This window comes from Loxodonta africana, chromosome 13 (genome assembly GCF_030014295.1).
Source record: "Loxodonta africana isolate mLoxAfr1 chromosome 13, mLoxAfr1.hap2, whole genome shotgun sequence".
Taxonomy (NCBI): domain Eukaryota; kingdom Metazoa; phylum Chordata; class Mammalia; order Proboscidea; family Elephantidae; genus Loxodonta; species Loxodonta africana.
In genome coordinates, this window is record NC_087354.1 from 41,915,548 (window position 1) to 41,933,156 (window position 17,609).

Sequence of the window (17,609 nt, forward strand, 5' to 3'; positions counted from 1 at the left end):
GACAATGCAGCAATGTCTACAAAGTTCTGAAGGAAAGAGAGTATGAGCCAAAATTTTATACCCAGCCAAGATGTTATTCAAATATAAGGGCAACAGATAGACTTTACCAACACCAAGATACTCAAGGAATTCAGAATACAGAAGTCCTCCTTGAAAGAACTGTTTATTGACCAAACTGCCCAATTAAGAAAGAGCTGAATCAAGATAAAGAACTTGGGAAAAGTGATATAAAAAGCAAAATGATCAGTGTTGAGCCTTGTAGCTGTTTTGATTTGGAATCAAGACTAGAAGGATGGGAACAGACTGTCCTCATCTGTCATAGTGGAGACTCAATTACTACTTTCTAAAATAGGAGCATTTCATTAAAAATAAACTATAATGCCTCCAGCCTCTTAATGTCTTTGTAATTTTTTGGCTTAATTCTAGAGTGATCTTTTAGGAAAAATATTTTGGGATGAAGAAATATTTCTTTAAAGTTTAACAAGTCTAATTTTACTTTAATTGCTATAACAATGGACTCAAATATGCCAGCAATCATGAGGATGACGCAGGCCCAGGAAACATTCGTTCTGTTGTACATAAGGTGGCCATAAGTTGGAACACACTTGACGGCAGCTATCTATCTATCCATCCAACCATCTGTCATCTATCTATCTGTTTAGTTTTAATTCAGCTTCTTTTTCTTCTGTTGAAGTCAAGGAAAATTAAACTTAATGCTGACTAAGTAGGATAATTACTTTTAATAATATAATTTGAAGGGAAAATACACTCTGAGTTCCAAACAAGCACCTTGCAGCATCCTTTTTGCAAACCAGCCCAGTTGTTGGTTGAGGACTACCTGAGCATAGAGGCTGTGTACTAGGAAAGGTGCACTGATTCTGCAGTCAGGAAACCCTGCATCCTGTTCTGGCCGTGGCTCTGAGAAGCTCCTAACTGGAGTAACTCTCTGGCCTCTTGCCTCATTTGTACGATGGGGACAACTCTTTCTTCTTCAACAACTTCAAGGGAGGGTGCAGGAATTAAGACAACGGCATAGGAAACTATCTCAAAAAGCAGAAAAACTGGAAAATGGGTCATCTGACTATCTCCACTCAAGCATATTGCCCCAACTCCTGGCAGCAGCCTTTCTTTTCATTGGCGTCAGGAACTAATCTTCAATGAGATAATCAATCCCCAGTAAGACGTGATTTCCTGGTGGCATCATCGAGGGCACCAGACAGAACCAAGGCCCGGGGAGAGGCAAGTTAGACGCCTGGGGCAAACATTCTCAGTTTCTGTGAGTGCAGGTGAGTGCCTCCTTAAGGTTTGCGCCCAGGCGTCTGGCTTGCCTCCCCCTAGTCCAGGCCTGAAGCAGCCCCATCAGGATCCTTGACCCTCTCTTTTCCTTTTCAGCCTGCAGCCCTTCCCTGCCTTGCCACCAGCTTTGCCATCACTTGATGTCAGCCTCTGCCCTCACCCTCCCCAATGCTGCTGGCAGGCCTCTGCCCCATCTGCTGCCAATCTTTCTAGATTCTAGTCTTGGGAACTGTTTTCCCAGCTTATGACATCATCACACCTCTTAAACTTGATTAATACGTCTTTTGTTTTCCCCACTGAACTATAATCCAAGCTCTTTCCAGCTACAGGCTTTGATGGCCCAGGATTAATTCCCCCATACCATCCTGCAAGCCTTAGGATCTGATACCCAGGCACAGGTCTCAGGTCTACCTATAGTCCTAGACCCATATCACTTTTGGGGGAAAGCCACTCCCCAGTGCTCTAGGGCACATGTGCTAGAAAAGCTGCCGCTACCTTAGCCCCCAGGCAGGCCCGGCAGTGTGAGCCTCTGGCCTGCCCTCACCCCACCATCTCTGCGTTGTTGCAGGTCTCACCCACCTGGTCTATGACCTCAGTCTCCTAATGGGGCTTCCTTTTCCCTGGTCCAAATTCTTTACTTCAGTTTCTGTTGGGTACTTACCCAACAGTTTGGTAATAAAGCACCTCAAATTCTTAGTAAAATAGGCTAAATTTAAGTAAGTATCCAGCCACAGGAACAAATACCAGTTTCCCTGTTCCCAAATATGCCCAGTTCTGTCAAAGTATCACAGAGCAGAGGAAGAATCTAATCATCTCACCCTCTGCCTTAAAACCCACCAATGGATCTCCAATAGAGCCTCTGTGGGGTCTGACTCCCACTGTATCATTCCACAGGATATTCAGTGGAAAAGTAAGAGTAAGCTAGCAAGAAAAATAAACAAGATCACCCACCTTCATGCCTGATTGCTTCTGCCCTTTATCAACTATTGACTGAGTGCTCACTGGCTGTCACTGCTGTGCCTGATTGGAGGAATTGGCAAGGGAAAGCATAAGGTAGAAGACAGTGTGAAGGTGTAATCAAAACCGGACACAGGAGATAGGACAGTGGCAAGAGTGAGCAGCCTTGATTGTTCCCTGCTGATGTGGCTTCTCCACCAAGGGCTGGGGCTATTGGTTCAAATGTATACCCCAGCACCTAGCAGAGGGCCTGCCACACAGAGATGTGGGCTGAAAGAACGGACTCCACAGGCAGGTTGATCAAGTGGCAGTGGCCTCAGGGTAGACACTCTTTGGCCAGGTCCCAGGTTTAAAGTCAGCTCTGGTGCTGTTCCCCAGTGTAAGCTCTAAGTTAGCTCAATTTCAAAGGACAAGGTGGCTTATTACTGACTCGTGGCCAGAAGGAAGTTGTGCGTTATTTATAGCTCTAAGATTTTCTGCAGAAAAACAAATTGAGTTTTTCTAGTAACTACTGGGAAATTGTGAAACGATGAGAATTGGGAGTGTTAAGAGTGAGACTTTTAAGCAACAAGGTCAGGTTTTTCAAGCCATCCACCAAGGATGCGGGGGCATACCCACTACTGGACCAGCCTTGCCCATTGTACCTGGGGGAGAAATCTACCCCTGACTCCCACACTAGGGGTGGGACCACTTTCAGTCTACTGCCGTCGGGCTCTAGAGGCTTCACAGTCCTCACTTTGGGGGTGGGAGAATCAATTGTGTCTACACCATTGCTGCCGAGCCCACGTTAGCCATTAAAATTGAACAATGTGAACCTCAACGTGGAAACACATGATCTGTGAAGACAATCAGTTGTTCAAGATGGGGAGCCAAACCAAGCAAGTCTCTCGGCCCCCACTGAGAAAAGGGTAATACAGGAAACAAAAACGTCTAAAATGTTAATTTTTTTCTTTTTTTTAAGGAAAATATAAGAAAATACTACAAGAGAAAACAAGAACAGGCTGACAAAAGAACCATCTTAAGCATATTAAATTTTCTGGAAATTAAAAATACTTGATTGCTGGGCAGAGGGTGGAAACTCAACATAGGCAACAAATAGCAGAATGGCATCTCCTAAAGAAACGAGTTGGTGAACTAAAAAATCAATTCAAGGAATTCTATTTGAATTCTGGGAAAAAAAGAAAAGCAATAGAATTAACAAGAAAAAAGATAAAAGATGTAGAAGATGGATTTGGAGTTCAATATCCATATGAAAATAATTGCAAAAAGAAAAAAAAAAAGCAAATGAAAGGGAATCAACACATTAAAAAAGTAGAAGACAATTTCCCTGAACTGAAGAAAAACTCAAGTTTTTAGATCAACATTGGTCATAGAGAATTACTGAGGGGAAAATAGACCTATACCTACATATAACTATGATCAATGGTATCCAAGTATAAAGAGAAAATTATATAAAAATCTTTACCAAATAAAATCAAACAGACCACCCACAAAGGAAAAAAATACTGAGACAATAATGGAATTTCCAATCTTCGACACTGGAGGCTAGAAATTTATGAAGCAGTGTTTACATATTCTGTGAGGAAAGAATTGCGACCCCAGAATTCTACACCTAGCTAAACTTTCCTTTATGTGTGGCAGCAAAAAAAAAGACATTCACATTTAGACATTTAAGGACTCAGAAAGTACACGCTTTCTTTTCTATTTTTTTTTATTGTGCTTTAACTGCAAGTTCACAAATCAAGCCAGTCTCTCATATAAAAATTTATACACACCTTGCTATGTACTCCTAGTTCCTCTCCCCCTAATGAGACAGCACACTCCTTCTCTCTACCCTGTATTCCCCATGTCCATTCATCCAGCTTCTGTCCGCCTCTGCCTTCTCATCTCCCCTCCAGACAGGAGCTGCCCACATAGTCTCATGTGTCTCCTTAAGCCAAGAAGCTCACTCCTCACCAGTATTACTTTCTATCCTATAGTCCAATCCAATCCCTGTCTGAAGAGTTGGCTTTGGGAATGGTTCCAGTCTTGGGCTAACAGAAGGTCTGGGGACCACAACCTCCGGGGTCCTTCTAGTCTCAGTCAGACCATTAAGTCTGGTCTTTTTACAAGAATTTGAGGTCTGCATCCCACTGCTCTCCTGCTCCATCAGGAATATTCTGTTGTGTTCCCTTTTAGGGCAGTCATCGGTGGTAGCCGGGCACCATCTAGTTCTTCTGGTCTCAGGCTGATGTGGTCTCTGATTTATGTGGCCCTTTCTGTCTCTTAGGCTCGTAATTACCTTGCATCTTGGGTGTTCTTCATTCTCCTTTGCTCAAGGTGGGTTGAGACCAATTGATGCATCTTAGATGGCCACTTGCTAGTGTTTAAGAACCCAGATGCCACTCACCAAAGTGGGATGCAGAATGTTTTCTTAATGGATTTTATTATGCCAGTTGACCTAGATGTCCCCTGAAATCATGATCCCCAGACCCCTGCCCCTGTTACTCTGGCCTTCAAAGTGTTAAGTTTATTCAGGAAATGTCTTTGGTTTTGGTTTAGTCCAGTTGTGCTGACCTCTCCTGTATTGTGTGTTGTCTTTCCCTTCACCTAAAATAGTTCTTGTCTACTATCTAATTAGGAAAGTACACTCTTTTTTAAAAATAAAAAAAAAAACTTGATTAAGTATTCCAACCAAATGGGAAATTAATCACAGTAAAATAATTCAAGAAAGGGGAAGACACGCTACAGAAAAAAATTACTGTGAGCAATGAAGCTAGTTAAAGTCTAAGATTACGACTAATAAGTTGGTCGTAATGTGATAATAAAGCTTAATAACTGTTAAGAAAGGATGCTTAGACACTCATGGAGGTCACATTTCAGCCAAATAATAGACTGACCTATAAAATAAACCATAACATCTGTGAGGAATATGCTCCTTAGAACAATCAACTATATGAGACCAAACAGGCAACATTTGCCCAAAAACAAAGATGAGAAGGCAGGAAGACACAGGTAAACTGCAAGTACAGAAACAAGGAAGGCTGGGTGGAAATGTGGAGAGTGCTGACACATTGCAGGGATAGCAACCAATGTCACGGAACAAACTGTGTATAAAGTATTAAATGGGAAAATAATTTGCTGTGTAAACTTTCACCTAAAACACAATAAAGTGCTAAAAAAAAAAAAAAAAAAAACACAAACCAAACAAATGCACAGAACACATTACTGAAAAAAAAAAAAAGGATACTTAAGATAAAAAAGGCATAAAAAAATTGGTAAGAAGAAGCACCACCATTGTTGAGTGGCTGGGACACCTGAGTGGGTTGGTGGCCCCACCCCAGGCCCACAATGCTGCAGTACCAGGCCTGGGAGAAGTTCAGCATGGCAGCAGAGAAGCTCTACCTCACCGGCCCTATCAAGGCCCCTGTGGTTCTCAAATACAGGCATACTGATGGGAATCTGTGTATTAAAGTAACAGATGATTCAGTTTGTTTGGTGTACAGAACAAACCACGCTCAAGATGTAAAGAAGATTCAGAAATTCCACAGTCAACTAATGCGACTTATGGTCCCCCAGTGTTGCCATGGAAACAGACTTACTGGTTTAAAAGGGAGCCTGTCACATTTTAGGAAGTATATATGTTTTGAATTTGAGAAAGTTTTGAGACAGAAAATACTTTATGTAACTGTGTGGGCTGTTAAAGATCTGATTGATATCTAAGAGTGTTTTTTTTGGACTTTGTTTTTTAATGCTTAGAGAGCTAGAGAGGCTTTATTTATTTTTGGAAAGTGAGCAAGCTACGCATCTATCTTAGAAATCTTTTGTGGATTATTTTATGTTGGGCAAAATATATAATTATTTCTCTGCTAAATCTGTATCAATAATTTAAAAATGAGGTATCAGGAGAAGCCAGTTCTTCCTTAAATTTACTGTTTTTAAAAGTAAATTAAATGTAAACATTTTGCTGAATTGATATTTCCTTTGGAGCATTAAAATCTGTGCCACTGATGGCCATTAAATATGAAGTATTGAGGTGGCTGTTAAACCGCACTCCTGCCCTCACCATAGAACCAGGCTATATTAGGGCTTCAGGCCAAAACTGTCTATGCCTAACCACTTCCTTATTCTTTATTTACATGGTTTTAACTTCAAGGTAATTCTGCTGCTAAAAGTCATAAACAAGTTCCAAAAAAAACCAGCACCGGACCACCAGACGTGTGCAGGTGAATCAGAAAACTCATGTCAAGGAACAAAAACACTCATGCCAAGGAACTAAAAATCACCAGACTTATGTCTTCTGCAGTAGCCGAGCCCACTGCAGAAGCAAAAAGTCCATTAGTCGCTTCCATGCCAACTCCTAGCCCTACCCTGCAATGAATAATCAGCAAAAATCATGAATATGTATAATTTCCTGATTCTGCTTACTATGATGGCAACTCAAGTCCCGGCATGCTCCTTTACTTGACTAACTAAATAAACACTTTCACTTTGCCAAAGAAGAAATGACACCTTTAAATTATGGCGCTGGTGAAAAATATTGAATATTTCATGGACTGCAAAAAGAACGAACAAATCTATCTTGGGAGAAGTACGGCCAGAACGCTCCTTAGAAGCAAGGATGGCGAGACTTCATCTCACATACTTTGGATGTGTTATCAGGGGGATCAGTCCCTGGAGAAGGACATCATGCTTGGTAAAGAAGAGAGTCAGAGAAAAAGAGGAAGACCCTCATGAGATGGATTGACACAGTGGCTCCAACAATGGGTTCAAGCATAACAAGGATTGTGAAGATGGTGCAGGGCCAGGTAGTGTTTTGTTCTGTTGTAACAGCATCACTATGAGTCGGAACCGACTCAACGGCACCTAACAACAATATGTGTGTGTATAAAATGGTACCTTGCAAAGTGTACACCTTTTTTAAGTCCAAGGAATATTTACAGAAATTGATCATGTTCTAGGCTCCAAAGAAAATGTCAATATAGTCCCAGATACAGACCTCTTACTGGATATATTAACTGACCATACTGTAGAAATTAACATCAATATAGAAACCAGACATCACAAACCACTTGAAAATTTTACAAAAAACTCTTCACTAAAACTGTTCCACCAAACAGAAAATTGAAACTGAAATTATAGTTATTTGAGAATTGATTGACTATGTGAACACTCCTTATAGAACTTATGGGATGCAGCCACAGCCACCTCAGAAGGGAACTCATACCTTTAAATTTTTTTTGTTGTTGTTAAACAATAAAGTTCACAAGTAATTGAATTAAATATTCAATTAAAGAATAATGATAAAAAAATAAAAGAAATAATGATGACAAAAACAGAATGATTAATTAGAAAGAAGAAAAACATTAATATCAGTAAGCAAACTGAGGAAAAACTAAGAGCTAAGTTAAACACAAACATAAGCAGTTGCCACTGAGTCAACTCCAACTCATGGTGACCCCATGTATGTCAGCCAGAACTGTTCTCTATAGGATATTCAATGGCTGATTTTTCAGTAGATGGGCAGACCTTTCTTCCCAGGCACATTTGGATGAACTCAAACCTCTAACCTTTCAGTTACCAGCTGAGCTTGTTAACTGTCTGCACTATCCAGGAGCTCCCAGACACAAATATACAATATTAGACATAAACCCACTGCCGTCGAGTCAATTCTGACTCATAGCGACCCTGCAGGACAGAGTAGAACTGCCCGGTAGAGTTTCCAAGGAGCACCTGGTGGATTCGAACTGCTGACCTCTTGGTTAGCAGCCATACCACTTAACCACTACGCCACCAGGGTTTCCTATTAGACATAACAAATCAAAAACCAAACGAAGCCCGTTGCTGTCGAATCGATTCCTACTCACATCTATGTAGAACTGCCCCATAGGGTTTCTAAGTCTGTAATCTTTACGGAAGCTGACTGTCACATCTTTCTCCTGATGAGTGGCTGGTTGAAACCACTGACCTTTTTTCAGTTAGCAGCCAAATGCTTCATTACTGTGCCACCAGAGCACAGACATAAGAAAAGGGGTGTAATTACAGGTATAGAGGAGTTTTTTTTTTTTTTTTTAAATTAAGAAAGCTAACTCTGAATGAACTGGAAATTTTCCAGAAAATATGACTCAAGATCCAAAATAGATTAATACCATGGAAAAAATTGAAAAGATTCTCAAAAATCTAATCCTCATAAAAGGTACCAGTCCCAGATGGTTTTTCAAGCAACTTCTCTGAAGTTTGAAGGGAAAAGAACTTATGTTCTTTAAACTGTTCTAAAGCAGAGAATATATAATAGGATTTTAACATTTATTGAGTAACAATATATGCTAGGCAAAATGAGGAGGCACAAGGGTTAACAACCGGCTACCAACCAAAAGGTCAGCAGTTCAAACCCACCAGCAGCTCCACAGGGGAAAAGACCTCGAAATCTGCTCCTGTAAAGACTGCAGCCTAGAAAACCCTATGAGGCAGCTCTACTTTGCCATATAGGGTCCCTACAAGTCGCAATCTACTCAATGACACGCAACAGTAACAAGGCACTGTGCTAAGCAATTTATATACAATATTATCATGTTCAAAAAAGAAGGAAAGCTTACAATTTCATTTAAAAAGATTAGTATAAAATGAGTAAGAAAATTTGACAAAGAAATCATACACATTCATACAAAATCGATCACATTTATGAATATAGATGACGGCCTAAATAAAATATTACTAAATGGAGTCTAAACCAAAAAAAAAAAAAAAAACCGGTGTCATTGAGTCTATTCCAAGTCTAGCTATGAATTAAAACAATAGTATATCATGACCAAATGGCATTTTTCCTCCTGAGAATTCAAAATGTTCAACATTAAGAAACGTACTGATATGATTTATCATATTAAAAGGTGAAAAGACACCTTCATAGAGTCCAAAAGGACACCTGCTCCTGAGTCAAAAGTAAGACAAAACAACAACAGCAACAGAACCCTTAGTAAACCAGGAATAGGAACACACTTTCTTAATGGGATTTTTCATGAATGGGAAGCAACATTCTTAATGTGATTTTTTAAAAAAATTACCTAAGGGAGTCAATAACAAACATCACACTTAACAAAACAACATAAACTTTCTCGTTAAATATACATATTTTTTAAAAAACCCAAACCCATTGCTGTGAAGTCGATTCCGACATATAGCGACCCTACGGGACAGAGTAGAACTGCTGCATAGGGTTTCCAAGGAGTGGCAGTGGATTTGAACTGCCCACCTTTTGGTTAGCAGCCAAGCTCTTCACCACTGCGCCACCAGGGCTACTTATTAAATGTAGGAACGTGTTAAGTTGCCTTTTTAAACCACTATTATTCACTATTGTTCTGTTAGTTCTGGCCAATGAAACCAAGATATAAAATGAGGTAATATATAAAATACTGGAAATAAAAACCCCCACAGTTTTTATTATACCAAAAACCAAACCCAGTGCCATCGAGTCGATTCCTTTGGGTTTGCTGAGTAAACGATCATATCATCTACAGTTTTTATTATATGTAGATAATATGATTGTTTACCTAGCAAACCCAAAAGAATCAATACAAAAACTTACTAGAACTAATAAAAAAGCTCTATAAAATGGCTGGGTATAAAATTAATATGCATAAATTAATGCTAGCAATAAGGAGTTAGAAATTATAATGGAAAATGATCCCATTCACAATATTAACTAAATACTATAAATTTACTAAGAAAAGCTCAAAACCTATGTGAATAAAGCTATAAAACCTGAAAGAAACAGCAAGAGATGGGTCAGTTCTCCCCAGATTTAATGCAATTTCAATCAAAATCCCAACGAATATGTAAGTTTTCAAACTGCAAAAATTCTAAGATCAAAGAAAAGCAAAAACAATTTTGAAGAGCAAAGAATGAGAATGTGCCCCATCAAGTATAAAGCTGCAGAAATTCTTACAGCAGTTAAGGATTCATGAAGGAATAGTCAGGGCACTAGAAGAAACTGAGGTTGTCAATGACTTGAGAACTGCCCCGTAGGGTTTCCAAAGCTGTAATCTTTGCAGAGGCAGACTGCCACATCTTCCTCCCGTGGAGCGGCTGGTGGGTTCAAACCACTGATCTCTCAGTTAGCAGCCGAGCACTTTAACCCCTGCACCACCAGGGCTCCTACTTAGGTCAACAATTAACGTCCATGGAAGCAGCAGTCAAGAAATCAAACAGCATACTGCATTGGGCAAATCTACTGCAAAAGGTCTCTTTAGTTTTAAAAAGCAAAGATATTACTTTGATGACCAAGGGCCACCTGACCCAAGCTGTGGTCTTTTCAGTCACCTCGTACACATGCAAAAGTTGGATAATGAAAAAGCAAGACAGAAGAAGAACTGATGTGTTCAAACTGTGGTGCTAGTGAGGAATATTGAACACACTGAGGACTGCCAAAAGCGTAAACCAATTGGTCTTAGAAGAACTACAACAAGAATGTCCCTTAGGCGTAAGGATAGTGAGACTTTGACTCGCTTACTTTGGACACATTAGGAAAGATCAATCACTAGAAAAGGACAGCATGCTTGGTAAAGCAGAAGCAACAACAATAACCAATTGCCATGGAATCGTGGACCCCATGTGTCTCAGAGTAAAACTGCACTCCATAGGGTTTTCATGGCTGTAACTTTTTGGAAGCAAATCACCAGGCCTTTCTTCCAAGGTACCTCTGAGTGAGTTTGAACTCACACCCTTTTGGTTAGGTGCCAAGCATTTAACATTTGTCCCACCCAGGGACTCCTTGGTAAAGTAGAGGACCAGTGAAAATGAGGGAAACCCTCAATAGGTGAATTGACACAATAGTTGCAGCAATGAACTCGAACATACCAACGATCCATAAGGTCACCATGAATCAGAGCAGACTTGACAGCAACTAATGACAACAAAGTCAGATCGCTGGCACGGAACAGATTCAGAAACACACTCACGACTACATGGGCATTTAGTACATGGAAAAAAAAAAAAAGGGCGTTTTAGATCAATGAGCCGAGTAGACTATCCAACAAATAATGCTGAGAGAATTGACTTTCCATCCAGAGAAAAAAAAGTTAAGATTCCTACCTTATACCATGCACAAGAATAAATTCCATATGAATTAAAGATTTAAATATAAAAGCAAAATTATGAAGTAATCAGAATGTAAGAGAATATCTTTAACATTGGCGTGGGGAAAAATCTTGCCTAGGATGCATCAGAGCCAGAGACCTTAAAGGAAGAGAGCGAGGGATTTGACTACAGGTGGTCCCCGATTTACAACAGGGTTCTGCTCTGACAACCACTCCGTGGTAAGTTGGTTCTGATGTAAGTCAAATACCTCATTTTTTTTAGTTTTCATTATTGCCTTTTATTTTCAGTATCTTTATAAAGCCAATCTTTTTTGTTTTGGGGGGGTTGAAAACATTACATCTGAGAATGATAACATCAGCAAATTATGCGGTGCAACGTCATATATAGTAATATTAAATTATACTACATTAAAATAGTAATATTAAAAAAAAAAAAAACCCAAAACTGGAGAGTCGTCTAAGTGTGGTTCACTGTAACTCGAATGTTGTTGTAAGTCAGGGACTACCTGTATACAAAACTAAAAATTTATTTTAAACGCAAGATAACATAGTAAAGGAAATGCCAAAGGTCAACGTGGGGAAAATATTTGCGCTACAACATGCTCTTACGAATTAAAGTGACTAATTCCTTAAAAACAAATGTGCCAAGGACCTAACAGGCAATTCAGAAGTGAAGAAACACAAACGGCCAATAAGCATATGAAAAGCTACTCAACCTTGTCACCAAGCAAAGAAATGCAAATTAAAACAATAATCTCCCACGTTTCCCTGGGAGGAAACCCGATCCCCTCAGACCCTCAGAGAGGTTTTGCAGGTGGTGTGGAAACAAACCACACTCAGTTTAGCAGGTGTGCAGTTCTGAGTATGTCCAGGATGGCCAGAGAATACGATCTCTTCGCAAAAGGATCCCAAAGAACTAGTACCCATGGGAATCTCATACAAGCAATGTATTCCTGGGAACTGGCTCGCAGGCACCTAACAACAATACTACCTTTTTGGTTAAATGGGGAGAAGGGGAATCCGACCTTATGAAACTATATACTCATATCTGTTTATACATTCACAAAGAAACTTTGGAAAGATACATTCAACATTCAAAACTAAAAACAATGACTACCAGTGGATGTGTGGTGGGGAGAGAATAGTGGGAATGAGACAGACAAGAGGCAGGGGTGGGATGAAGATTTCACTCCGTCTATATTTTTCTAAAATTTGTAATGTTTTGAATCATAAAATGTATTATTTATTAAAAGACTGCATTAAAAATTTATGCTACTTAAAAAAAAATTATATCTGGGTTCGATTATTTTTTTCATACCGACATTTCCATATAGCACCGCCAGGTGTTACAGGTTTGACTTTTCAGAAAGAAACTCCCTGCGTCTCATCCTAGAATCCAGCTATATACTGAGCTGAATACAAAGCAGTCGGAAAATTCTACTGTAGGACTTCCTAAAGGGCAGTCTGGTAACATGTATCACAACGTAAATTTTTCGTTTTACAGCAAGGGCACTTCTCAAATTTTGTCCTAAAGAAATTCTTGCATAGGACTGCATAGATGATTGCCGAGCATTATTTATAAAAAGAGGGAATCTGAAACTCATAGTATTCACCAAGGTGGGGATTGGTAGCATCAGTTATGGTCAACTCTGCAGATGCTGCCGGTCCACAGGCCACAGCTGGAGCTAAGGCCCTGGTGGTGGTGGTGTTGCGAGCAGTAGACCCGATTCGGATTTGTAATGACCGTACAGGACAGAGTAGAACTGCTCCATAGGGTTTCAAAGGGTCCTGATGAGTCGGAAGCAACCTGACTTGAAGGCAGTGGGTCTGTTTTTTCTTTTTTTTGAGGGGAGGGGAGGCGGGGGGAATCTTTATGGGAGGGAGCAGGTCACAGATCGCCAGGTCTTTTCCCCCAAGGAGCCGCTGACCTTTAGCAGCCAAGCACTTAACCATTGCGCCACTAGGGAATCTGTTAAGACTCTGCAAAGTCCTTACCCACAGCTGCATGACGTCTTTGGGTCTCTGCCCCACCCTCCAGCCCGCACTCCCCTGGGGGGGCCGGCTCACCTAGTCAGCTCAGGGGTGTGGTGCTTGGAGTTGGAGCAGAAGATGTTGTTGGACCTCCGGGAGCAGTCCAGGAACTCATGCACCGACTGGCCGCGGAGATCCGCCAGGGGTCGGGCCTCGTGCTTCACAAACCACTGGTGCGCCTCAAAGCACTTGGTGCAGATGAGCTGCTCGCACTCGAAACACCAGAAGTCGGCGGGCTCTTTGCAGCGGGTGCAGGCTGCACAGACGCTCACAATCTGCCGGTATATCGACAGGCGCCGCTGCAGACTCTCGAAGAAGACGTTATCCAGGGCCGGCGCGTTAGCACCCGGGGACCTGGGCGTCTGGCAGATGGGGCACTGCACACCCGCCACCTCCAGGCATCCTGAGCAAAGCGTGTGTAGACAAGGCAGCAGCTTGGGGCACTTGGCTTCTGCCTTGCAGTCCTGGCAGCGCAGAAACTGGAATTCCTCCTCTGCGATTTGCTAGGGGGCAAAGAGGGGCATGAAGTCTGGAGAAGTCCCGGGGGTCCTCACCCTCCTGGCCACCCACCCCTGTGGGCCGGGGTTTCCCTCCGTCCAGGGCTCCTGGGACTTCATATTTCATGCCACCTGATCAGTCATTGAATGTTGCAAAACCCTGGCTTATCAGCACCCCAGGCCCCATTTACTCAGGCCTTCCTGCTCTCTGCCACAATTCACTGACCACCTACTTTCCATCAGACACACCCTGAGATACAAGGATGAATAGGACATATTCTTGCCTTCAGTTTAGAAAGTAGGCACACTTAAGGACCTAAGCGTAAACCTCATATAAAATGTTTAACACAGTATCGAACACTTGAGAAGCCCTTAATAGATGTTAATGAGTATTGTCTAAAATATTAATCTTAGTTATAAGACTACCAGGCTTATAAATTATAAGACTAATATCAACCTTAGTTATAATAATAAAAATTACTGCAGTACAGCGTCATTTGAGCTTTCTTGAAGAGGAGCAAAGGGCCTGGGAGAACACAGAGCAAGGGACCTCACAGAGCTCCTTGGGGGGTGCGGGTGTTGAGATGGAACAGGCTAAGGCAAATCTTCCTGGGGAAGGACCTAACATGCCCCTTCTCTTGGCAGGGCAGGGAGAGTATTCCAAGACAAGGATCTGGAAGGCTTCCTGGAGGAGAGACAACTTGAGCTACGAGGCCTTGGCCAAGATACTTCTGTCTGGGCCACAGTTTCCCGCCTCCAATTTGGAAACTTTAGATTTTAGCTTTCCCAAACCTGGGGACATGCCCCCTGGCTCCAGGCCAGTGCCACAGGGCTACTCCCTGTCCCCTGCTAATCTGTGATCCTTCAGCTGAAGCAAGAACAAGGGGCAAGGCCCCAGGGCGCGGGGGGGGGGGGGGCGCCTATGACCCTCAGCTCTCCTCTCTGCTCAATGGACAAACTGCAGCTCAGAGAGGCTGCCCCAGCTCATCTTGGTTCCCTTTCTACTCTCCCCCACTGCTCCACCCCCGACCCCTGCCAAGAGAGTCGGTACCTGGGAGTCTGATCTTTCCCTTGTACCACTCTTCAAGGTACTTGGCCAGGTTCCCCATTACACCCTCCTCCCCACCCCCCCAACCCGCCCCTATCCCCCACCAGAGCAAACTAACAAAGCCCAAACTCCATAACCCCAAAACCCAACAGTACCTCCGTGGGGTTGGAGCTGCGGCTGGGGCTGAGGCTGGACTGGTGGCCCTCGGAGGGGGACCCCGGGGGCGGCATAGTGGGCGAGTCGGGCAGTGCGGGGTCCTCCTGAGGCCCGGGAGACCTGGCGGGTGCGGGCTCTTGCTGCATGGAACCCAGCGCAGTTTCGATTCCCGATTCTGAGCTAAGAGGGAGGAGAAACTGAACGGAAGGCGCGCGCCAGTAGCAGAGTCGCCGGAGTTGCCCAAAAGGGAGGCGCTCGCTGAGGCCCGCCTCCCGAGAGGAAGTGACACACGGGCCGGGGGCGGTTCTAGGAACGAGAGGTAGAGTGTGGGTTTTGTAGACGCGATCAGAGCGGGGAGGAGAGGAGCAGATGCGCCGCTGCCTTGGGGAAAGGGAAGGAAACAGAGCTGACAAGGAGAGAAACAGCCTTCACCCCTGCCTTTGATCCATTCATTCTGCTCACCCCTGCACAACTCTGTGCCAGCCTCCAGCTGTTAAATGCCCCCCCTTTAAACTTAACTCTTTTTAAAAAAATATTTATTTTATGTGGGGTGAAAATATACCCAGCAAAATATACACCCATTCAACAATTTCTATCGGTTACATTCTTCACGTGTGTCTCACCATTCTCCATATCTCTACCCAAATTACTACACCACCGTTAACTTAGACTCCCTGTGCCCTAAGCTTCTCATCTATGCGTTAGAGTTACTGTGGTCAATTTGCGTCACACAGATATTCTCTAAAAGAGCACAATGCTCAAGGCAAACATTCTTTAGTAATTGAACTAAACTGTTTGGGTTAAAGATGACTTCAGGGGACAGTTTCAGGTCAAGGTTTAAATATTTTTTCAGGGCAATAGAGTTGGGGGTTCCTCCATTCTCAGTGAGTCCAGTAAATCTGGATTTCACAAGGATGTGAAATTCTGTTCACATGTTTTCCCTTGCTGATCCAGATCCACCTATTGAATCCTTGAACAAAACATTCAAAAATGGTAGCCAGGTACCATCCAGTTCTTCTGGTGTCATGGCAAAGGAGGCAGTAGTTCATGGAGGCAATTAGACCTGCAGTTCAGTTTCTTTTGTGATAAAAAAAAAAAAAAAAAATTTTTTTTTTTTTTTTTTTTTGTGATACCTGGGTCTTTTTCTTCTTCTCTTGCTCCAGGCGAATAGAGACCAGTTGTTGTAGTTTGGATGGCCCCCAGCAAGCTTTGAAGACCCCAGGCACTACTTTAAAAAACAGAGGTAGAACCAAAAACAAAAAACCAAAGCCATTGCCATAGAGTTGATTCCAACTCGTAGTGACCGTACAGGACAGAGAAGAACTAGCCGCCCCATAGGGTGTCTGAGGAGTGGATGGTGGATTCAAATGGCAGACCTTTTGGTTAACTGGCAAACTGTTCTTAACCACTGCGCCACCAGGGCTCCAAGAGGTAGAACAAAAACCCGTCACCATTGGGCCAATTCCGACTCATAGCGACCCTATAGGACAGAGTAGAGCCACCCCACTGGGTTTCCAAGGAGAACCTGGTGGATTCAAACTGCTGACCTTTTGGTTACCAGCGGTAGCACTTAACCACTACACCACCAGGGTTTCCAAGAGGTAGAACAGAAACTCTAAAAAGAATATTAGGCCAGTTGACTGGACTGTCCCACGAAACAATGACCCTAAACCTTTGAACCAATAAAACTAATCCCATGAGGTGTTTGGTTGTACCTAATAAACTTAACTTTTAAACCTTTCCGAGAAACTAAAAACTCGTGATAAAGACAGCTCCGGAAAAAGTTTAGATAACTAAGTAAGCCTTAACTAGCCTGTAGAATGCAGACACGCAAACGTGATAAACCCATCCAAGCTAAAGCCCTACTTTTAGATAGCCCACCTCCTGCCAATTAAGCGAAGGACAACCGATCATTTTAAATTTCCCTTTTGGGAAGTCCCCTAACAATTTGTACTGCCTGGAAGCTGATCAAAACTGTAAGGTGCCAAACTCATCTCTTTGGAGGGGTACTCACTGTTCACAAACAGATTTTTTCTGCCCAACAAAACCTTTGAACTCTAATTGACTTATTGATCAGATTTTTATTTTGACAGGACGCAGAGAATAGCCACACACGACTCCTGCTTTTGAAGAACCCCAGATCTAGCCAAGAGCAGGCTTGAGAACAGTCTTCTATGCAGTGTTGGGACTGGCTGGAAAGGAGATCCCTCGCTGGGTCTTGAAGAACAGAGAGAATTTGCCAGATATTTAGGGATTGGGAGGACACTTGAAGCAGATAGAACAGTATGTGCAAAGGCATGGAGGTGTGAAACAGAAGAGCCTGTTTGGAAACTAGTTTTGTCTATTTTCTCATTTCATAGGGTATTTATAAGTAACGAGGCCAGAGGAGTGGGCTGGGGCAAGATCATAGCTAAGGAGATTGGACCAGTTCTGTGGGTGACAGAGAATCAGTGAAGGGTTTAGAGCTGGGAACAGAGCCATCAGCTATGCATGTTGTGATAGTCACTCTGACAACCTAGGGCCTTGTGGTCTGGTCTAGGACAGTGGCTGTGG

General features: G+C 42.5%; 1 protein-coding gene across 7 annotated transcripts in view; it reads right to left on the reverse strand.

The window, feature by feature from the left end:
* The window catches only part of PML (PML nuclear body scaffold), a 56,068-nt gene that overhangs the window by 36,098 nt on the left and 2,361 nt on the right, over positions 1 to 17,609 (reverse strand). For all 7 annotated transcript variants that reach the window (XM_023552898.2, XM_003413932.4, XM_023552900.2 and 4 more), the window contains 2 exons: positions 15,056 to 15,236; positions 13,392 to 13,858 (listed from right to left, as the gene is read on the reverse strand). In XM_023552898.2, coding sequence (XP_023408666.2) covers positions 13,392 to 13,858; positions 15,056 to 15,236 — 648 coding nt within the window. The remainder of the gene's footprint in view (positions 1 to 13,391; positions 13,859 to 15,055; positions 15,237 to 17,609) is intronic.